At 38.4% G+C, this 21,889-nt stretch overlaps 1 protein-coding gene across 1 annotated transcript; it reads right to left on the reverse strand.

Annotated features, from left to right (window-relative positions):
- Positions 1-634: 634 nt before the first annotated feature.
- LOC139127686 (ubiquitin-conjugating enzyme E2 Z-like) lies at positions 635-20,493 on the reverse strand. The gene is made up of 7 exons (XM_070693588.1): positions 20,348-20,493; positions 14,249-14,321; positions 13,281-13,468; positions 10,832-10,943; positions 7,163-7,278; positions 4,673-4,763; positions 635-4,105 (listed from the first exon to the last, which is right to left on the reverse strand). Exons 1-7 carry the CDS (start codon positions 20,470-20,472, stop codon positions 3,926-3,928), a joined length of 885 nt encoding a protein of 294 aa, XP_070549689.1. The 5' UTR covers positions 20,473-20,493; the 3' UTR covers positions 635-3,925.
- Positions 20,494-21,889: the final 1,396 nt, after the last annotated feature.

Genomic DNA, 21,889 nt, shown 5'->3' on the forward strand with positions numbered 1-21,889 from the left:
ATGTTGCCTCTAGGTACATACATACAATGTTCAAAGCAATCAGAATTGTTAATACAGATAATTTTTAGACCAAAAATGCAAAAAAAATGTCCCAAAAATACAAATCCGACAGAAGACATCTCTAGGATCAAGAATGCAAAGTGTAAAAGCAATCCAAGCTGAACTTTGGGAGAAAATGATTTTTTGACCAATAACAGGAAACGTTTCCCCAAAAATACAACTATCAAAATTTCACCACAATTTGAACAAATGTAGCTATATCTATTATAAAGAACCTGCATACAAAGTTCCAACCAAATCTGGCTTTTGGTTCTAGAGTAATAGCAATTTTGCAGGATTTTCCCTTGATTATCCCATTTGCATATTTTTGACACTGACATTATTCATTTTAACAAATTCACATTTCCATCCCTGGGTGTACCTGTACACCAAGTACTAAGATGGAAGGTGCTGCGGTTTTGGAGTTATTGATGTGGATGGACATACATCTGCACATACTAACATACATATGTACATAGATACAGACATGCATACAGATGCCACAAACCTACCATATAAGCTCTTTTTGGTATATATACATATACCATTTGTGTGCTACAAATGCAAAGGAAATACAATGTTTTTGTTCTTTCCATAGGGTTTCAAGAGAGTATACTTTATTCTCAAACAAAAATGGTAAAAAAAATGTAATCAACATTGAACTCACTATATTCTGAAATGCTGAAAATCAACATCTTTGATGATATTCAATTAAAATTCCACAGATCATGGGCCACTATGCCAATATATTTGGAATTTCAACATATTATTGACTTCTACACTGGCAATCTTGGAATCTCCACAAATTATGCACGTGTATGCTGACAATCTTTGAAATTTCCCACAATATTGACTTCCATGCCAATATTTTTTTATTCTCTGCAGCAACTGACCTCTTTGTAGATAAGCTTTGAAATTTCCACAAGTTATTGACCTTTATGCCGATTATCATGGGAATGTCCAAAGGTTAGTTACATCTATGCTGATAATTTTTGGAATGTCCACATGTTATACAGAATACAGGTAATTGACCTTGTGTTAAAGGTCTGGTGAAATGGTCCCGTTCGTGTGACTGAATTCTTCCAGGGGGTCAATACTATTACACTCGCAACAGAATTGCAACCTAAAAGTACGCGCAAGTGTTAATTTTTTTGATATTTCTATGCGCGCTTTCATGGGGTCATTTTGCAACACTCAGGTCACGCCCATAGCGGGGATAATGGTTGGCCGTCTGTGACGTCACTGGTGTGTTCATTACATCGAATAGCGGTCCAACGCCGCCTTATCTCGCCCGGTATCCGCTAACAAAACACTGTTCGCGCTGCCCATTTGCCACGTTCGCCAATGCGAATCGAAATCCGAAGTGGCGAAAAAAAAAATCGATCCTAATTCGCCACAGCGGCGACACTGATTTTTGTTTAAAAAATATGGTAAAATAAAGAAAACACGTGGGTTTTTTAGTCTTTTGTTTAATCTGCGCTTCTCTCTCGGCGATTCCCAAAAACTGTGTCTACTTCCGTATATCATTGCGTTCTTTCCGTCGTACGTATTTGCAATCGAGCCAAGTCTCGCGAGAGATTTGACGTCATTTAGTCTAGTGGTGTACAGCATGCATAAATAGCTCTCGCGAGAAGTGAAACTTACACACACGCAATCGAGCCCTCGCGATAAATTTGACGTCATTTTGTCTAGTGTACAGCGGGCATAGGAACGCTCGCTCGCGAGAATTAAAACTTTTGCTATACATAGCAGACATACGCATTTTAATCGAGGCAACAAGGTTCGGTGTTGCAGTTGATTTACATTGCGGTCTAGATGTTCTGTGTTGTGCATTTTAATCACGGTCTTCAACATTCCATGTTGCGGTCGATTTGCATCGCGGTCCTCGTGGTCCGGCATTCCCCGGTTGTTCTTCAATTTAATTGCCGTCCAACGACGCGTTCCGTGTTGCTGTCGATTTGTATCATGGAGGACTCTACCTCCACGATTTGTATCGCGATCTCAACGTTCCGTGTTGTTGTTCGTTTTAATGGTAGTCTCAACATTCAGTGTTGCTGTTCATGCTGTTGATTTGCATTGCGGTCCCAACCTTCTGTGTAGCGAGTAGCGAGGCAGGCTCAGCCGAGGGACCGTGGCCGATCGTACGAACCAGCAGAGACAAGCACATTATGGTTCAAACACTCAACACTTGACGGAAACTTGAAAAAGTTTACAGTTGAGCCGTTCATGTTCTTGCCGCTGTGACAGCCACCCATAGTGAAGGAGGACACTGTCCTGATCATGTAAGCGGAAACTCAAGAAGTTACCCCCGTAGGGAGCTTACGGAGGTGTGAATTACTTTTCTTCCCGTTATGAGATACGGCGTCGGGCAAACTCGGAAAGCCGAAAAAAGTCGACTGGAGAGGCTCGGGGGACACGCCCACATTGCATTTTTCTTTTGCCATATTTCATAATCACGCGCGCTAAACGAAAAAAGAAATGAATGTAACTGTTTTATAGACCATCAACTGTATTTCTGTGATTTTGCAACATGGGCATTTCACCAGACCTTTAATATTCTTTGGAATTGCCATAGGTTTCAACCTCTATGTTGATATTTTGTACAATTTCGACAAGTCATTCCTTCAACTCACATTCAGTGTGAATCAGTGTGAAGCAGTAAATTACAAATGATTACGTCAACCGTTATCCTGGAAAGTAATGCATGCTGAAGCTTGATGGAGTGAAGCATCTGACATTTCAGTGTACATTTGTCCAGCTTTGTTGCACATGGTGACCACCCTTCTTTACAGATTATCACAGGTGAGTTTTCAGCAAACACAGAGAATACCGGTAACACCTTTACATTAAGCCATATTACAGTTCAATATTATCTTAAGTATTTTCTATATTTAATAAAGGACCCTGAACAGAAGCAGATTATAATGATAAGATTGGACCCACTATATTTCAAGTGCACAGATGTTTTATTGATGGTTAGCATGTGAAAAACATGGAACACAGGTATAATGAGGCTTTAATGTCGAGAGATTCTTAGGGACAGATATTCAAACTCACTTTTTTACAATACTTGACTGATCTGCTGAATGTGAGACTTGTCTGGAAGCTTGTAGAGTATATCAACTTTCTATGTTATGGTAGGGAAGAAAATCAAAAATTTAAGTTTCTCCACAAGGTTATATCTTAGAAAAAGTGGTCGCTTTGAATTTGATAGATTGGTAAACATGAGTAGTTTTTTCCCTTTTACTTAAATTTGCACATTTACCCTTGTTTTTAATCAATTTTTAGAGAGATAATTTTAAAGTTCGCTTGAGGAAAATTACACAGAAGTTTAACTGACTGTTTCTGTGTAGAGGCATGTACAACTTTATCTAGGTTAGCATGTGAAAGATTGTTATCATTGAATTATACACAACAGACTCCCCAAGTTGCTGTAAATAGTGACAATCCACCGATCTGATATAACCTTCTGAGCCAGCTACACATCAGCAGAAAACATGGGACACAGTATGATACAAACTCTCTTGACGGAATTCTAAATAAATCTGTCATAATGTATAGTGCCATGGTATGCATTCTGTTAGCATTTTACATTGGCTACCACAGTCAGTCACTTTAGCTGTACACCGGGCGTCATTCCCTGTCTATAGATACACAGACAATCTGTCATGACAACTTAGCAAAACATACCCTGCGATAAAACCATAACACAACATTTGGAAGGGTCATTATATTTTGCCATTTTGCAAACAGTTCACATCATGAACTACAAACAGACACCTACCATCATAATGGTAAGTTATCTGCCTTCTTCTCTGATAATTATTAGGACTATTTACATTCAAGACATATTTTAACATCTGATTGTTTGATAATGATAGACTAATCAGCTAATTGATTGATTGGTATTTGTATCAATATTAGTTTCTGTATCTGATGTGCTCATATCGCTGTCTAAATCAGATAATTTATCTCCTAATTTCTCTTCTATCTTTTTCTTGATAACTTCCAGTCTTGTTTTTAATGTTGCATATTCAAAGCGACCTCTTTTTTCACCAAACGGATCCTGAAGAGAAAATGTACAATAAAGTTTAACTTTGTGAAGAATCTAGCATTTACTTCCACAGGGAAGAGACAGTGCTAAAGGTCATTAAAAGGGAAGTTACAGGACCGTGGGCACACAATAGGGGGATTACTGATGACACAGTCATTTGCATACACTGGGCGGGAGTTTTTGAATTCTCATAGCATTGCTTTGACTGTATAAATTTGAATAATCATGATGTGCACTTTCGTAACATATGCAAAGAGGGGTTAAATGATCGTACAGGGAACACATTTTGAAACATATGTGTTCTCCAACGAAAGACAGAACATTTTTTCAGTTTATTTTTCGACTCAGGTTTAGTCGCTATATATGCACAGACATCGTATGGAAGATTCACTGATAATAAACACCTGAAGCATGGCAAAATTATAGGATTCTGGGGCAAAACACAGCACGTCCAATCAGTAGCGTGACTTTTTTTTACATTTGCATAGATTTACGATAATCCGGCTTTTATAGGGCAAGTTCCTGTTCAAAGAAGATTCAATGCCAACTACAATATGCTAATTTGCATTGTATACATACCTGCATTGTTTGCCCTGATAGATACAACCTGTCATTGACAGTTGATGTGTAATAATCATAAAATTCTGGAAATGATTTCTCCATCACATCTCTGAAACACATAACAATAAAATATCTATTAGAGTCATGAAAACAACAATAATGCACACATGGATTTGATATCTGTTACCTGAATTTTTATTGCTTCGGTCATCTGCTGGCAAAGATATTTAAATGACTCTCCTTATGTACTATAGTGGTTGGCCTCTTTTGCCTTGAAAACATCACATTTATTTCCTTCAAGTTGAAACTATTGATAATTTTGAAAACTATATACATTGTAAATAAACTATCAATAATTATAACAAATATATATGCATCATAAATATTCTTTTCTTAAAATGAAAGGGACTTTCTCAGGCAACATTCAATAAGTGTTACTCACAATACATTGCAGTGAGTGTGTCACCATTATTGGCTACTGTGCTTTGTCTATGACCGGTATAACCATCATCAGTTTGTGGCGACACCACTTCTTGAATGGTGCTGTTTCTAAACATGAAAGTCCTGTGCAAAAGATTTGGCAAAATGGTTGGATTGCTATGTCTACAGCTTCTTGGCAAATGCTGATTTTGTTTCTTGTTTATTCACTTTGTTTTCCAGCATTTAATGATTCAATTTCATTTACAAGAACTTTTCAAGGAGAAACTAATTTATTCATGGAATTCCTAAAACTTTCCTGGCACATAGTGACTCTATTACAACAGTCTAACCAAATCAGTATGTGCTGGGAAAGCTAGACATTCCTTAAACCAGAAAAAAAAAGAATGACAAAAGCAAGTAAGGTCTCCAACTTAGTACTGGAGGTCATCTTTAAAATGTCAACAACAAAAGATAGCCAGAGAAGGCTTGATAAAAAGAAAAGGTGGGAGTGGGGGAAAAGTGTACAAAGGATCTGGTAAAAAGTAATGCTACATCATCAATCTTCTAGACCCTACCCCCTCCTGATTATCAAATGCTCCACCCCTTGGTATTGACCATGTTTACATAAGGCCAGATACCAGGAAATGTATTTACAACCTTGGGATTTTTTAATTAATGCTATGAGTGCTACCCTTCAAATAGTAGAGCAGATAAACAGCACTTAAGTTAGTTACAGACAGTGCAATGCCTTCCACTCTTGGGGGATTATTACAACATCTTGAATTATCCTGGATCAAAATTTCTCAACAGTTCTTGTGTGTCGAACATAGAAAAATTGCAAAAATTGGTCCGCAATGAAAAAATGCACCTCAGCTTTGTTTTCTCGATCAAATTTTTCTACAAATTGATACCAAATATGACAAAATTATGTTCACGGCCTTCCAAACTGTCTCACAACATATCCTGGGTTGGAGTAGGTCATTTAAGGTCACAAACTGAGAAAATTAACTGAAATATACAAATTTAGGGATTCCCAACACTTTGAGCAGAAAATTTATTTAATAACATCCCTTTGGGGCTTTTGTACCAATTGCAAATTTTGAGAACAAGTTTTCTTGACCTAAAATGACAAAGTTGTCTTTAAAATACAAATGTGTATACTTCAGGACAGTTTCCACATTTCTAAGTATTGTCATCTCTGGACATTGGTGTGCCAAATATAAAAGCTGTCTGTCCAGGGGCTTTAAAAAGAAAATACATTTTAAGATTTTTTGACCAAAATGACAAAAATTGCCCCAAAATAGTAATTTTCCCAATTTTGTCACAATTTCAACAAATTAGAAGAGTAACACCCTTGAAAACATCCAACCCAAATTCGAGAGCGATTTCGCTTGCCGTTTCAGAGAAGAAAAGTGTTAACTTAAAACAAGAAAAATAACCAAAAAATTCAGCAAAAATAAAAAATCAAGATATCTCCACGATATTCAGAAAACTGTATAGGGTTCACCTAAGGTACTTGAACACTAATTTCAAAGCAATCAAAACAGCAGTTCTTGAGTTAATAATTCTTGACCATTTTCTCATTTTTAAGCTCATTGCATAATTTTGGCAATGCAGACTCAATTTGAACAAAATCCTATCTATAGCCCAGGATACATCAACACACCAAATACCAAGCTGAACAGTGCAGCGGTTTGTGAGTTTTTGATGTTGACGGACATACTATATGTACACACATACATACAGACGCAGCCACCTTTAGCTTATGCGATTACCTTACATTGGTATACCAAATGTGAGCTAAAAAACATTTGAGCTGCACTAACTTCCAACTGTTTCATAAACAAAATAACAGCCATAGCAGCACAAGTCACTGTCTACAGTCTAGTAAGAACTTTATGAACACCATGTTTGAGGTAAACAGCGCCCTCAAACAATCAAATAGAACAGCTGACTGTAGTTGATTGGATGACTGTACGGTACCTGAAAAAAGCATTCATTTTTTTCTCCACTCTTTCTACTAACGCTGTGGTAAATGTTTTCAAAACTAAGATGGGACTGTGCAGTAACTGCAATGACTTTACTTACCTAAGTTCATCTGGAACTTTGTCTGAGGTATTTTCTAACATTTCACAAACTGCTACCCGTATCGTTTCATGTCTGATACAGTCATTATATCTCTGTGCGTCACCACTCTGTCTCTCCTAGAAACAAAGTTTAAGAGTCGATTATTAATGGCTGTTGATTGATAATCATTGTTATGGAACTACAGTATATGAATAAACCTTGGCATATTTACTTTGGTCTGATCTCTATGGATGGTAACTATAACTTGAAATTTGGAATTCATAAGTCTGGAAATTTTGAAATTCATAAGAGTCTGAGACCCACTGTGTGAGTGGCCACGTAATACAATAAATCATACAAATGTTGTATGTCAAGCAATATGCAATTAAGATTAGTTACAAACCTGACTTTTGCATTCTAAAATATTGTCAATGTTCTGTCAAAGTATTGGACACAGATTTAACCCTTTGAGTGCTGTAATTTTTTCCCACCAAAATTTGAGTACAACATTTTACAAATTTTATTAATTTTTCTGCAGTTGTTCGATAATTTTGGAATAAATGGACATAAAATTTCATTGGCTACAGTTTTTTATCAAAATTTTGGCAAAATTCTGAAAAAAAAATTGACTGGGTTACATTTTATAAAGCCTAGGTGACAAAAATTGATTTTGGCACTCAAAGGGTTGAGCAAGCAACACTTTTTCATATGGTGGCGTTTGAACAATAAGTTTTAGCCTTTTTAAATCTAATGCCCATACTTCAGTTCAATTGTCAGTACCGTTTTACTAAAACATTCTTTCTGGTGGTTTACAAATAAGCTCTTTGCCAAGTTATGCCTGTTCTGAGGTACCAAAAGAAATATACAAATCTGCCACTGAGGGCGCCATTCAGGGTCCCACACTTTGACTGAAGGAGTAACTTTCATAAAGGCACTACTTTATTATCAATGTTTACAATTGAAAACGTATTGATAAAGATTGATAAACATTTCATTTGAAAGAAACGATTGACAGTGTTAATTAGCATTTCACGCATTACTTTTGAAAGTACCAGAGATTGAGATGGGCACATTAGATAGACTTAATGCAACATTGATTGCTAGCATGCTTGTTGTACACTTGCTTTTTGTTGTCCTTGTTAGTAGCTGTAACTGATGTCTTTTCCACCATTTTGTTTTCTATATCAACTACCTTTCTTGTTCTACTCAAAGCAGGTTCAAATACAATTTTCAATTTGTCAACTCAGCCTGTATATGGGTAGACTTCATTGATATCATTAGCAGAACATTCTTCACATATAGACATTGTGTTGGCAAGCTACTTAACACGATTTAGGGAGAACATTAACTTTTTGTTGTACAAAAACAAAGCTTGTGAAACACCATTAAGCAGGGTTCTCAAAAATTTTTGAAGTAGGCGGAAATTTCAGAAAAGTAGGCGGTTAGCTTCTGTGTGCAACCAGGTTCCCGGGGGGGGGGGTGTTTAAGTATTTTTTTAAATTGAAGACATTTCTGAGCAATTTCATGCATTCTTATACAGTGTATAAAAGGCTATTCCAACATACACACAGGGGCAGGGTTTCAGGGACGGGGTCCCCCGTCTCTGTGGGCAAGAAATTTTTTAATTTTGAAGACATTTTGGAGTAATTTTATGCATTCTTGTAGAGTATTAAAGACCATTTCAGCATACAGAATATGAGGTTATTACGAAAATACCGCAAAGGATGCACGAGGACATTGGCGCAGCGTATCGCCCAACGCGAAGCGGAGGGCGATGCGCGGCGCCAATGTCCGAGTGCATCCTTTGCGGTATTTTCGTAATAACCTTATTATTATACATCTTACATTCCTTATCGGGGCATCAAAATGTCGGAGTAGTGACCGTTTTCGTGCAATGTCAACAATTTTTCTTCCGATTTTATCGCGCCAGTGTGGAACGCTACCTCGGACGCGCTTCTGCAAGTGTTTGAGTGTGTGCACTACACACTGACATACAGAGCGCGCGCGGAGACTTGTTCTGGCACTCGTCCAAGGGGTCCCTTGAAACCGTTCTACAGTGAACGCGCAGATACAGCCGCAGGGAATGGGGCGCCTTGAAACCGTGCCGTACGGAACGGACGCGAGTTCCGTACGGCTTTTTTAGCGCACGCTAAATTCTATTGTTCTCGATGGCAGATGTATAATAATAATCATTATCATTGTCAATTACAACATGTTTCAAGGGATAAAGTTTTTAAAAAACGTCAGAAAAATTAATTTGATATCACTCAGGCCTGTCATCAACTGCATTCAGTTGACAAGGATAATAGCAAAATTTCACCAGACTGTTGTGTAGAATTATGTTTAGCTCATGACTTGAACAAACATTTTGAAATACCTCATAGAATAGGGGTTTTCACAACCTAGAAAACGATCCGCTAGAATCCTGACCAGCCTGGCTGTACAAAGTTTTTTACTGATTTAAATGAACTTGATTGAAGATGCAGTAAAATCAAAACAGTTTATTCAATTCAATGAATTATAGGAACACAATTTTCAGTGATTTTAATTCACTGTACTAATTTTACAATAAAGCGAATCCGCGAGCTGATTATTGATTTTTTGGTGATGTTGAATATAATTGAAAAAGAGAGCTACATTTCAGTGCTCATGTTTGATAAAACCTCAAACTAACGACACCGAACGCAAGCCTGTACTACACCGTGTGTGTACAAAGCACCGGCAGTCAATTGTAACATAGTACACACAACTCGATATCGGTCGACTTGAAATTTGACACTGTGATCGACGTAGCGTTTCAAAAGTACGAAAAGTGAGACCAAGTAATTTTTTGTTTATTTAGATTTGATCTAAACCTCCCAAAACCAACAGACAAAGTCCTACTCTTACGCAGAAAATCAAAGTTTTCAAGCGTCGACTTTCTCTTCCGCGATGCACACAACCACGGCCCCTCCACAAAACGCGATGTCGATCGACTTGAATATTGGCATCGTGATTGACCATGGATGGATTGACATGGCGTTTCAAAGTATGAAAAATGAGACTCAGTAACTTTTGGTCGCTTTAGATTTGATCAAAAACCTATCAAGCCCATCAGACAAGGCCCTACTCTTACGCAGAAAACCAAAGCTCTCATGCGTCGACTTTCTCTTCCGCGATTGAGACACAAAAGTCGGCTTCATTCGGAAATGGTCGGCTATTCGTGGGCATAACGTAATTGTATGTTAGTCCAATTTTCGGCTATACCCGACATGCCCGATGTGGACGTCGGAATAATTCGGCCTGTGATCGGGCAAGCAAGGTTGACCTCGAGAGCGGCCCAGTATGAGTACAACACGTTCGCTGATCGCGGTACTACAGTGATAGCAACAAGTTCACCGCGTAAATTGCTAGAATACATGATATAGCCACATCGGCACTTCTGAAATATTATCTCCGGCTTGCAAGACCACCAAAAAAATCAAAATATTGTTATCAAAACCAGAATTTCCGGGCCAGAGAGCGAAACAGTGCTGAAAAGTAGCCGGCCGAAATATGAAAGTAGCCGGTCAATTTGGCCGGCATCCGGCTAAAAATGAACACGCTGATTAAGAGTTTCTGCTGCATGCCTTTTTAAGTATGATTATTTTTTTAATCAACGAAAGATAGTAGACACTAAATTAAAAGTAAAAACTTTTAGTAAACACTTACTTGTTCAAAGCCTGGTTCATTGTGGTAGGGTTTTTCATTCATTAATGACTGTATTGATATAAGAACACTGGATAAACTTTGTGCTGGACTCCATGCTGGTCCTGACCAGGTTCTGTTATGTATAATCAAATATATTATGAAATAAATATGTATTTCTAATTACTGAAGTCAATATTTACAGTACATTTGCTCTCTCCCTCTCTCCCTCCCTCCCTCCCTCCCTCCCCCCTCTCTCTCTCTCTCTCTCTCTCTCTCTCTCTCTCTCTCTCTCTCTCTCTGTATTGGCATACCCTACCTAAATGTTCATACAAAGATGAACAGGTGTATTTATGTGTGCATGCAAGCATTGCATGTACCGGTATGTATGTATATGTACGTATGTACCGGTATGCATGCATGCATGCATGCATGTATTTATGTGTATGTATGAATATTTACCGGTATGTACCGGTATGTATGAATGTATGTGTGTGTGATAAAGTCAATGTATACATACGGTACGTGTAATTTATATGTGTATGTAACTACTAAACAGTACAGCATTGGATTCTGTGTAGCATTTCCATTTCAGAGTCAATCATTCGACTGTGTACATGCTTTGTCAAATATTTATCATACACTGACATCTTTCTATCGGTAGGCGGTAGATGCACCCGACTCCCAATTATTTTTTTTCTTGAGAATTGCAAGTAAAAGCTCTCTTTGTCCATGCATGATTTTCAATGCGCACGACTGTGCACTTTTCCAATCGACTGAACCATAGCCCCCACTGCATCCACACAACCAGCCAGGGAGTGGCAGGGCTACGGAACCGCAGCAAGGTATAAAGTAGGACCAGTGTGCGAAATTAAGAGAAAATAGCTTCAGGTCTTGAGGGCCTGCACCAAGCCAAAGCTTCAGGTCCTTACAGAAAACTGCCAGTCCTCAATAAATGAAGTTGTTAAGGACCATTAAAGTCAACTTCTCCACGAATACTGTGCTTTTGAATGTTGTAATATTTAATTTTTCATGTCATTTTATCAATAAAGTCAGTAATTATTCACTCAAAAGGACTATTGTTCACATAGATTGCAGAATAGTTTAGGTGAATGATCATGAATCATTTATCTACATGATCTGGAATCTGAAAAAGATCACAGCCCTCATCTTCCTCATTGTCATGCGCACACATTTATCAATGTTTTCCACCACGGGGGGGGGGGGGGACTATGGGACTAACAGGAGAATTTGACATTTTTTCTAGCCATGTAAAATCCCCACTCTCGGACTATAAAATGATGTCAAACACCCAGGGGCCGGGGAATACAGGCTCATGCACTGGCTACATGTGGCTGATGAAAGCGAGAAAATTTGTCTCTCATGACTTTCTATGGGGAATGGTGTTCTCTACATTGCTGTGTACAAATGTACACTACACCAGGGCATGTGATATTGTGATTTGAAAATGGTTGGCGAGCTGAAAATCACTGAAATTAGCCAACGCGAGTGGTAGAAGAGTGAGTGAATAACTTAGTACCTTGAAATCCTTAAAGATAAATGAGGTTTACATTTCCTACCAATTTCAACACGCAAATTATGATCACTCAATCTATATTAAACTTCTACGTAACCCAAAATCTGACTTATCTCTTAAATATTTTTCAAAACCAAACTTGGTCTTGAAGATTCTATAAGTGCGCAATTTGTTACCACTTCCATTCTTCCTTGAATCATTGAAAAGGGTTCTCTTCAAAGTTATTTTCATACTCATGTTTACCTCTTACATAACTTAGAATAAGAATTTACTCTACATGCACTGTGATTGTAACTTCCCAAAACGTAATGAACAAATTTTGCCCATGGAGAATTGATTTTTATATTTTCTCTAAGTGCATTTTCAAAATATGGTCTCCTGGTAAATTATTTAATCTACACTAATATCTTATCACAGACATATTGAGCTTAATTTTACAAGGCAATCTACCTAGCTCAGATCTAATACCCTCAAAAGGGGTGCGTTTACTTACTCCTACAATAAACCTAAGATATGATATACAAAGACTTCCAAGGCAGTTATCAACACTTGTAAATGCAAAAGGTCGCCCTGGCCAAAATTTCTATGTTGCGACATTGTCAACCCCCACCCGGCCCGCTCCCGTCTGGCGTACCATAGAGATGGAATTCCCAACTACCAGGACTCGAAGTGCGATCAATATCCCCTGTTGCCCCGCACTCCCACGGTGGAAATGATAGATGCATGACATTCAAGTCTGAATCTCATGGTTAAAAGTCAGTCATCATCTGCATCTGTTACAGGTCTTGACGGAGAAATTTCATCATTTATTCCAAATTAAGTCGGTCATCAGGACCGACATGTTGCTAAAAACTTTCGGCCCGACGAGAAATCTGTCGAGTCCCGGACGTTAATTTCGCACACTGAGTAGGACATGCAATGGAGAAAATTACTTACCCTAGAATACTGAGACAGACTTTGCCATTTCGATAGAGGTTTGGATTAAACCGAACTTTACCATCACCTGTGGTAATTAACTTGACTCTAGGGGGTCTGATTGGATAATCTGGAGGAAACCTAATAAGGAAGTGGAAGAAACCACCCTCATAAGGGGTGTCAAAGGGTCCCGTAATAAGTGCATGCACCTGTAAAGAAACAGAAGTAAGCGGTATTACATGTATACATAATACAAATCATGGAATTTCTCTGTATCAGAAATTATAATATCATTCGCAGGGAATGGTACAAAGAAAAGAACGCTTTTGTCTTCTCATTATATATACAGTGCATTTCACCTAGGTACCGCAACTCAGCGTTTGAGACAGACAAAATCCATGTACGAAACAAACGATAAGCTTGGGTATCACGACGCATTTGAAAGTCATCGACTCATTGATTAATTACAGTAAACCAGCATGGGGCAGCTGCTCTGTCTAGATTGAGAGATACACTTGATCTACGTGTGGCTTTTTAGTTAGTTTCTGTTGAGAATACTATCACCTCTTGAACTCTTTGCTGAAATTGTAAAGAAACATTTACATTGTAGATCAAGTCTAGTCAACTGTTTATCTCTCAGTCTAGACAGCGGCTGCCCAATGCTGTTTTACTGTAATTAATCGACGAGTCGGTGGCTTTGAAATGTGTCTGTGATCCCCAAGCTAATCGTGTGTTTTGTACGTGGATTGTGTCGGTCTCATATGCTGAGTTGCGGTACCTATTGGTAGGTGAAACGCACTTTATGCTTCTAAGGTATGTGTATGTACCACAACAAATCAAAAGCAAAATTGTTGCTTAGAAGTAATTTGTGATTATTGCTAATGGAATAATTACAAACAAGAATTGATTTTATGACCAGTGGTAGGGTACTTGACAAGATATTAAGTTTCAGTGACATGGAGGGTGATTAGATAAATTGTATGACTGACCTTTGTGATATCGTCTTTATCAGGAACTACACACATGCCTGGTGGTGGCTCATTGTATATACTCATTATGTCCCTGATACAAAGAAACAAACAGAATTTAGAAAACAATTAATGATATACAGGGCTCGAAAATTCTCGCCGCCCGACGCCCGTGACAAGTGAATTTTGAGTCCGGGCAAGTGAAAACAACATTCTCCCAGCCCGACGGACAAGTGAATTTCAATGAGGCCACTGTACGTACGCGCTGCCACTCTCTAGTTCTTTGAGTGTGCCGCTTTCGATATGGCCGGCCGATAAAATAGCTCTGTTCTGCTTGGTTACAAAATGGCAAAATATTGACGTCTTTGCACGCTTTTAATGTTTTTTTCTTCTAATGAAATCATGTCACGATGCCTCCTCAATAGAAAACTACAGCTTTACAATAAAATGTTGTAAGGTGTTGAAACAATTTACCCTCCTTCCTACAAAGTTGCAATGTATTGAAACACTTTACTCTCCTTTCTACAAAGTTACAAATTCCCTGGTACGTGAAGCAAACATTGTTGCTGTTCAATACTGCAATCAGTCCCTCTCAGTCCCTCATGGACGGACCGTGCTACATCATGGACGTATACATGAATACACTGAGGCTTGGCTTTGCCTGTGTGACTCCCGCGTACCGGCCGTCCTTTTCAGTCCAAGTTTTACCTACTTTGCTTGAATCAAAATTTGGCCTGCAATTACTCAGTTTGATAGTAAAAACCATTATTTCAAAGGAAACTTTCACAAACAGAGTCAGAATACAAGGGAAAAAGAGAAAAACTTGAGGTTTTCTGAAAGGTCAAATCTGGGTCATCTTAGGTGATGTCATGAATGAAGACCCTTTAAGTACACAATTATGGTTCAAAAGAAACCACCTAGGGAGGTCTAATAGGTACAATCTTATGATAAAAGGTAATTTCTTGCTTTCCAATTTAATGGCATTTAGCTTGACTGTCAGTTTTAAATTAAATTTTATTAACAGCGATGGCAAAGGGAAATTGTCAACAGTAGTTGCAGTAAGCATATCCATTTCAAATCATCACATTAATATTTCTGCAGATTCCTCCAGTTTAATGATGTAATAGTGAACATCACCAGACATTTCTTGATGATATCAACATATCAAATGAAAATGTTCCTGGGCTACAATGTTATCATTATCATTAAAACTATTACTACTCTTTAAAACATTGGGAAATGAATTGAACAATATCATTGTGTCTTGTTTTAAAGGATTTTGACCTGACCCTTTTTGTCTCAAGAAAAATACTTATGCTGAAGATGCTATTGAGCCTGCTTGATCACAACAATGACACAATACCACAATACTTGTATCTACACTGTCACTATGCTACCGAATGCTTTCTTCTGCATGGAAAATTTGTATTTGTGTGGCTAACAAAACCACATAAGGAGCTTGTAGTGTATATGTATGATAAGTTGTCATACTATGAACACTGACTCAATGCTGCAGAAGTATTCTGTATCTGTGGTAATATACACTTCACATTGCTACCTGATTTTTAGAATTGCCACCTAATTATTTCTTGAGGCAAAAGTTTACCACTAGAAATGAAAAAGTATTTCAATCCCTTCAATGTCATCAAAAATACAGATAATTAATGTAATAAAAACTAAACAAATATTTCTTTAATGTAAAAACTATCATGAACAACATACAAAACATCTTGATTTGTAAAATTAGGAACTCCTGAATGCCGAGAAAGCTGTTGCTACACTTGAGATCATAAACTGTTTAAAAGTTGCTCAAAGTGGCTACAAGATTTTTGATTTGGCTAATGAGTTGGCTAATCATTTTGGTGACTCAGGGACACCCTGCAGTTTATGCACATACCACGTGGTAGCAGTAAACTAAATGATACTCAAAGTTTCATATGGGCACAATTTGACACCAATTTTCCCTCCTGGCGTAGGGCAAATTGTCACCTGTTCTCGGGCACATAAACCCATGTACCGGTATTCAGGCAATAATATATAATATTGACCACTTTCTTAGTGTGATTTTCACTATTTTTGTTTTCTTCTACGTAAATTGCAAATTCTTGCTCTATTCTGCAAAGCATGTATCAACAAAAAATTGAATTCTTCCATCGGTCTATCTGATACAGCTTTTGAACCACATTGAAAGATCATGTATTCAAAATGTAGCACAATTTTCTGTCCCCATCATACTACAGTACAGTGTATCAGAGGTACTATGTATTGGTGATTTTTCTTCTTTACTCATTGCCTGACCAAGCTTTGATATTAAGGCAATTATGTAACCCCTTAAGGATCATATTAGACAAAAGGAAACTGCACAAGGTACAGGCAAAGGCTTGTTCACTACAGAGTATAAAATTTGCTTGAGTCCATTATGGGCCAGGAGGGGGTATGTTATTGGTATTATTTTGTTTTGGCAATGCCAGGGAATTCTTAGATCAAGAAAACATCTGAGGCCACAATGCTGGATAATCAGCAGTGTGCCAACTAAGCCGAATTGACATGCAAGGACGCAGGCCAAACCCGCCTGATTGATGCCTTGAATTACAAGTAATCTGACACATCACTGACATAGCTGTGAAAAGCCTGCTGATAACTAGAAATGCTCAGCAGATTCATAACTTACACAGAGAACATGTTTCCCTGAAGTTTTTGGGCAAAAAAATATCTGAATTTGTCATTTCTATAAGTTCCGTGGTGATACTACCGGGTACGTACTGATAGTTAACTTATCCTGCCGACCGATTGACGGGGAAGGAGGCAACCATTGTTGTTTATATCGTCTTCTCATTGACTAATGCAAGAGTACCAGGAATCATGACCAGGAATCGAGAAAGACAAATGTCCATAGAGGGCGCTATACTTACAACTGCTGATTTTTAGTTTGTAACTATTTTCATGCATACAGTGAGGCAGAGCTAGTCAGGTTTTCTTCAACTTGACACCAAAACATTTTGTTTTCACCTCCCCCAGAGGGCACACTGATAATCTGATACATTATCAGTTATAATCTGGGATGATGACTTCGTCATCACAAAGTCACTGGTATTGATAAGGCCGTGATACAATACTGGGTGTCTGTCATATAAGAGTAGGGCAAAACACCAGTGCAAGTGCAACCTACATGGGGCATTTGCACAAGGGGTTGCTGTGTAGCCAAGGCCATCCTCCACAGAAGCAAAACACTGGAGTGAGCAAGCCTGAGTGCAAGCACTCCAAGTATGAAGCATATGCACTCTCACCATGGGTTTCTGTTATTAACCCTTTGAGTGCCAATGTCAACTTTTGTTGCCTTTATAATATATGACATAGCAAACAACTTTTTTCAGATCTGGAAAAGTTTTTGTTCAGATTTTTCCCAAAATTTTGGTCAAAAATTGCAGCCATTGAAATGTTATGTCTATTTGGTCCAAAATTTTCAAAAATTACGGAAAAAATAAAAAAAATTGGTAAAACTTTACACTGAAATTTTGGTGGGAAATATTACAGCACTCAAACGGTTAAATATGTTAAGCAGAAAACAAGAACAGATTGATACTCAGTATGACAAGTTTCGATCTCTTTAAGTTTTGCAAAACAATATGTACCGGGTGTCAACATCTGTGATCAGGTTTGGCATAGGTACAATGATGCAGTGATTTTGCTATTAAAGGCCAGTACCCCAATTAATGTTACCGGGGTTCCCCAGTCATTTTATTGGGGTTTCCCTTTGTGTATCAATGCAATCAGATTAGGGAACAGCAGCAATGTTACTGGGTTGCCAAAATTATTTACCGATAATACTCCCCAACCTTTGCAACAACACTGTACTCATTGGCTTCTGATTAGCTACTTCTGCCACAGCCTCATTCTGATTGGGTAAAGTTGTTTACATGTTTACGGGTTAAAGGTTTGAGTACTTGCATAACATGTCTCGTTCAAGCCTTTCACTGAAACCACGGCAGAAAAGAACATAACGGTAGCTACTCATTTTTTAATTTACATTGTCCATACTAAATTATTTACAAACAGGTAGAAATATAAGCAACAGTAACACAGTTGAACTATTATTATTTCAAAAATTACTGTGAGGGAAAGAAATAAGGGATAACGCTGTGGTCTAAATGTGTCAAAACAAATGTGGTGTTGTCTCTTGGATAAATCATACATGTATAGTCAGCTTAGTCAAATGCGTAGCTATTTGCTCTGTAGAAATACCGGTATTAAGCGACAAAGAAACAAAGTTGACCTTTTATTATTTCACGAAAGAGCAAGAGCTAGCAATCCATCAAGCTGGAGCCTTTCAGAGCTAGCTGGCATGAACATAAAAGAAATATAAGGGATAACACTGTGACCTAAAGATATTAAACACTTTCAGCAATGAGATTTCTCTTTGATTGAAACATTCAGTGAAATTAGCTTTTTCATAGAATCATGTTTGAAATCTTCCATGCTGATGGACGCTTCTCTTGCGAAGTAGTAGAGGTTGCAGATGACCATTTTCAGTCTGTTTATAGCAGTAGCTTTTGGCACTTATAAATACAAACAAAATCCGAGTCACGAGTGCTCATTATTACACAGATATGGGAAAATGTCCTTGATATCAATACTGATGGTACACACACGCCCTGATGCAAGTAAACTGTGGTATAGTGTGTAACAATCCTCATTATTGAAATAGTTGGCAATTAAGAGACAGAATGACTGGAGACGGGGAGTTTTTTTACCATCAAGGTGTTACAGAACTAGATTTCTGACACCACTATGGTCTCTATAGCTGTTAATCACCAGTGAAATAGGTGGTCCATCAAAATTGGGAGTCTCGATAATTAGTACTGACTGGAAAGCTAGACGTGCTAAAGGAATAAAATCTTTCTGTTCATATCTAGAGTGATATCTTCCAATCTTTAACTTGTTTTAATCTGTTCGTCCCACAAAAAATCCCAATAATCAGGTGAGGTCCACATCATAAAACCAAGTATCTATTTCCACACTCAGAATTTATAGTAAAACTGGGTTTGGGCTTAACCGAGGTTGTGAAAGGGGTTGAATAAGGACAACGACTGATCTATATGGTTTCTACATTCTACCATTGACGGTATAGGGAGCTATGGGTATATGGGATGAGTTTACTTTCTATGGCTAGCTATTGTTTGTCTACAAGAAGTCTGTCATTCCCTATAAGCTCAATTACATACCACCTCTACTTGGCATTTTGCATCGTGGAGTCTGCTTCCACAGAGTGGCATTTGTACGAGTGTAAGCATGAACGTAAAAAATAGACTATTGTTTACGTACATATAAATAGACTAATTTTTACGTCCATGGTGTATGGTGCATTCTACCGACCAGGGGATATATAATTATAAACCTTTCACAGACAAACAACAAGGGTTTTCCTAAGAGGCCCTGGCTGCGTTCTCTATCCCTAACCCTCAAAAACTCAGTAGTTTAAATGTGATTCATGCGAAACACTGTCTTTTTGTTCACTGTGATCTACGCACTATACCTGCCAACAGCTTTGTACAACTACCGCTGCTGAAAGACCTGGTTTTGTCAGCATCGGACGACCACCGACTGCATTTTCAAATTTGACATTTTCACTGACATGACACGGTGACGTCCACCACTTCCGTGTCAATTACCACTCTCTTAAAGGACACCCTGATCGATTCAACGTTTATACCATGGACATAAAACCCACTACAACACTGGCCTCGTCTTCAGAAATTATCACGACTGTTTCAGAAAACATAAAACAGATACAGTTCGAGTTTGGACTAAAACATGAAGAGCGACTTGTCTGCAGACTACAAGGACGACATCAAGAACTCTCCGACAAACCCGTCATAGACCCTGTCATTTCTAGTGTCATGGCAGCGAATGAAAATGATAAAATTCCATGTTAGTTATCGCTTGGTAAGTTCAGTATCTTCTTCGTTTGTAAATTTTCGCTACGGTAGAGTCACTTCGACCGAACCTGTCAAAATTATCGAAACCGGAAGCACAAACTCTCGTGCACACGATCGAAACACCGCATTCTTCGATGGCGACAGCGTTGAAGTGATAAAAATAATCCCATTAAAGATATCATACCTTTTAATTCTAAGTATACACTGTTGTGTGGGAACTTCCTTGTCCCAATCTTTACTTTGAAATGGATCCCACTGGGTCGTCACTCCAGACGTCCCTCCCAACATTTCCAGTGCTGCCTCCGCCATCTTGAATGTCAGCCTGACTTGTTTTTGTTTACTGCGGACTGTTCCAATATTTTTACGGGGGTGGTGGGTTTGTGGCTGGCGTGATCCAATGCTTTGCTGGTTCTAGCGTAACCACGCACGCGCACCTAACGCTCGATATTCGTCGAAATACTGTTGATCTTGCCGTTATGGATACAAATATTGATAAGTTCATTTTTCCATCTGGCTACGAAAACAGACAATGACCGACATCGATGCAGGCAGCTCTGCCTGCGCCTGCGCGTACCAACCTCAGACGCGCACGGGATGTGGGACACGCAGAGAATAGACTGCGACGCTTGCACGCGCGCAGCCTGTTCGCTGCCGCGCACGCGACGCAACATTGGACTGCTGCATGCTGTTTGAAATGCTGACAAATTTGTCAGTGTTGCATGTGTGGCAGCTTGTAGTCTGAGCCGTTATTATGCTCTTTTTAGTGTTCACTGTGACCCATTTAGTTGTATTTTCGTCGTTCTCAGGGCTATAAGCGTAGCCTATATCAGGAAAAGAGTATTTCCTTTTTTTTGCATGTAATGAAACAACAATAACATCATTAGCTCATCTAACAAGCGCGACAAACTCCCTTTTCTTACTAAATAAATTGCAGACTGTGACATACCATACTCGCGTAAACTTGACGTGACGCAGCCCCTTTTCTAGGAAAGGGGTCAGCAGTATCCGATGTGCATTAGTGTGGCGTGTAAATTGTAACTTAATCAAAAGAGCCTTATGATGTTGACGAGTAATATCGCGGTTTCACGAGGATTCGGCAAATTCTGTATTAAGGTAGAGTTGAACGTGTTAGGCTTTTGATTTTATTAAGATTTTATAAAGTTCTACCTTTCTTCAATTTTTGACGCCCCCCCCCAACAAATTAGGGATAGTTTGAAGGGCCCCAATTAAAAACCAATAAATATTTGAGCTTCCCCTACATAAACTATATCTTCGCACAAGGCCTTCATTCTATGATCTTCGTAAGTATCTTCGGTTCATAGAAGTGTGGTGGCAGGCTGAAAATAACGATGTTTTGCTTATGGCAAAATACTGCTGGTTTGGGAGTTGCGCGGGAAGTGGGTATCCCCTAGGCCACTGTGGATGAAAAATGTTTGTAAATCAACACATTTCGAAATTGATCAATGGATTTTCATACCTTGAAAACTGAGAAAAGAGAGCTACATGTGATGTATGGATACAATCACAGAAAACTGCAGGCCATGGTGATAAACTGAATATTAGATTTTCCGAAATGGCGGAGGGAACATGAAATATCACAAGTACTTTGGTCCATGAACCCCAGAAAATTTCCTTTAGTTTGACTGCAGTTTAGAGTTTTACATAACCTAGGTAGACTGGGCAAACAGTGAGTAAGTGCTGTATGTACACGGCGTATGTGAACAGA

This window comes from Ptychodera flava, unplaced genomic scaffold (genome assembly GCF_041260155.1).
Source record: "Ptychodera flava strain L36383 unplaced genomic scaffold, AS_Pfla_20210202 Scaffold_34__1_contigs__length_2629520_pilon, whole genome shotgun sequence".
In the NCBI taxonomy this organism is placed as follows: Eukaryota; Metazoa; Hemichordata; class Enteropneusta; family Ptychoderidae; genus Ptychodera; species Ptychodera flava.

Bases quoted from the DNA above. Each gene is read 5' to 3' on its own strand.
- LOC139127686 (XM_070693588.1), bottom strand. From the start codon at position 20,472: ATGGCGGAGGCAGCACTGGAAATGTTGGGAGGGACGTCTGGAGTGACG. The intron at 10,944-13,280 runs GTAAGTAATTTT...TATACATAACAG, and splicing joins GTCTGTCTCAGTATTCTAGG to AACCTGGTCAGGACCAGCAT. The intron at 7,279-10,831 runs GTAAGTGTTTAC...CTTTGTTTCTAG, and splicing joins ATGAACCAGGCTTTGAACAA to GAGAGACAGAGTGGTGACGC.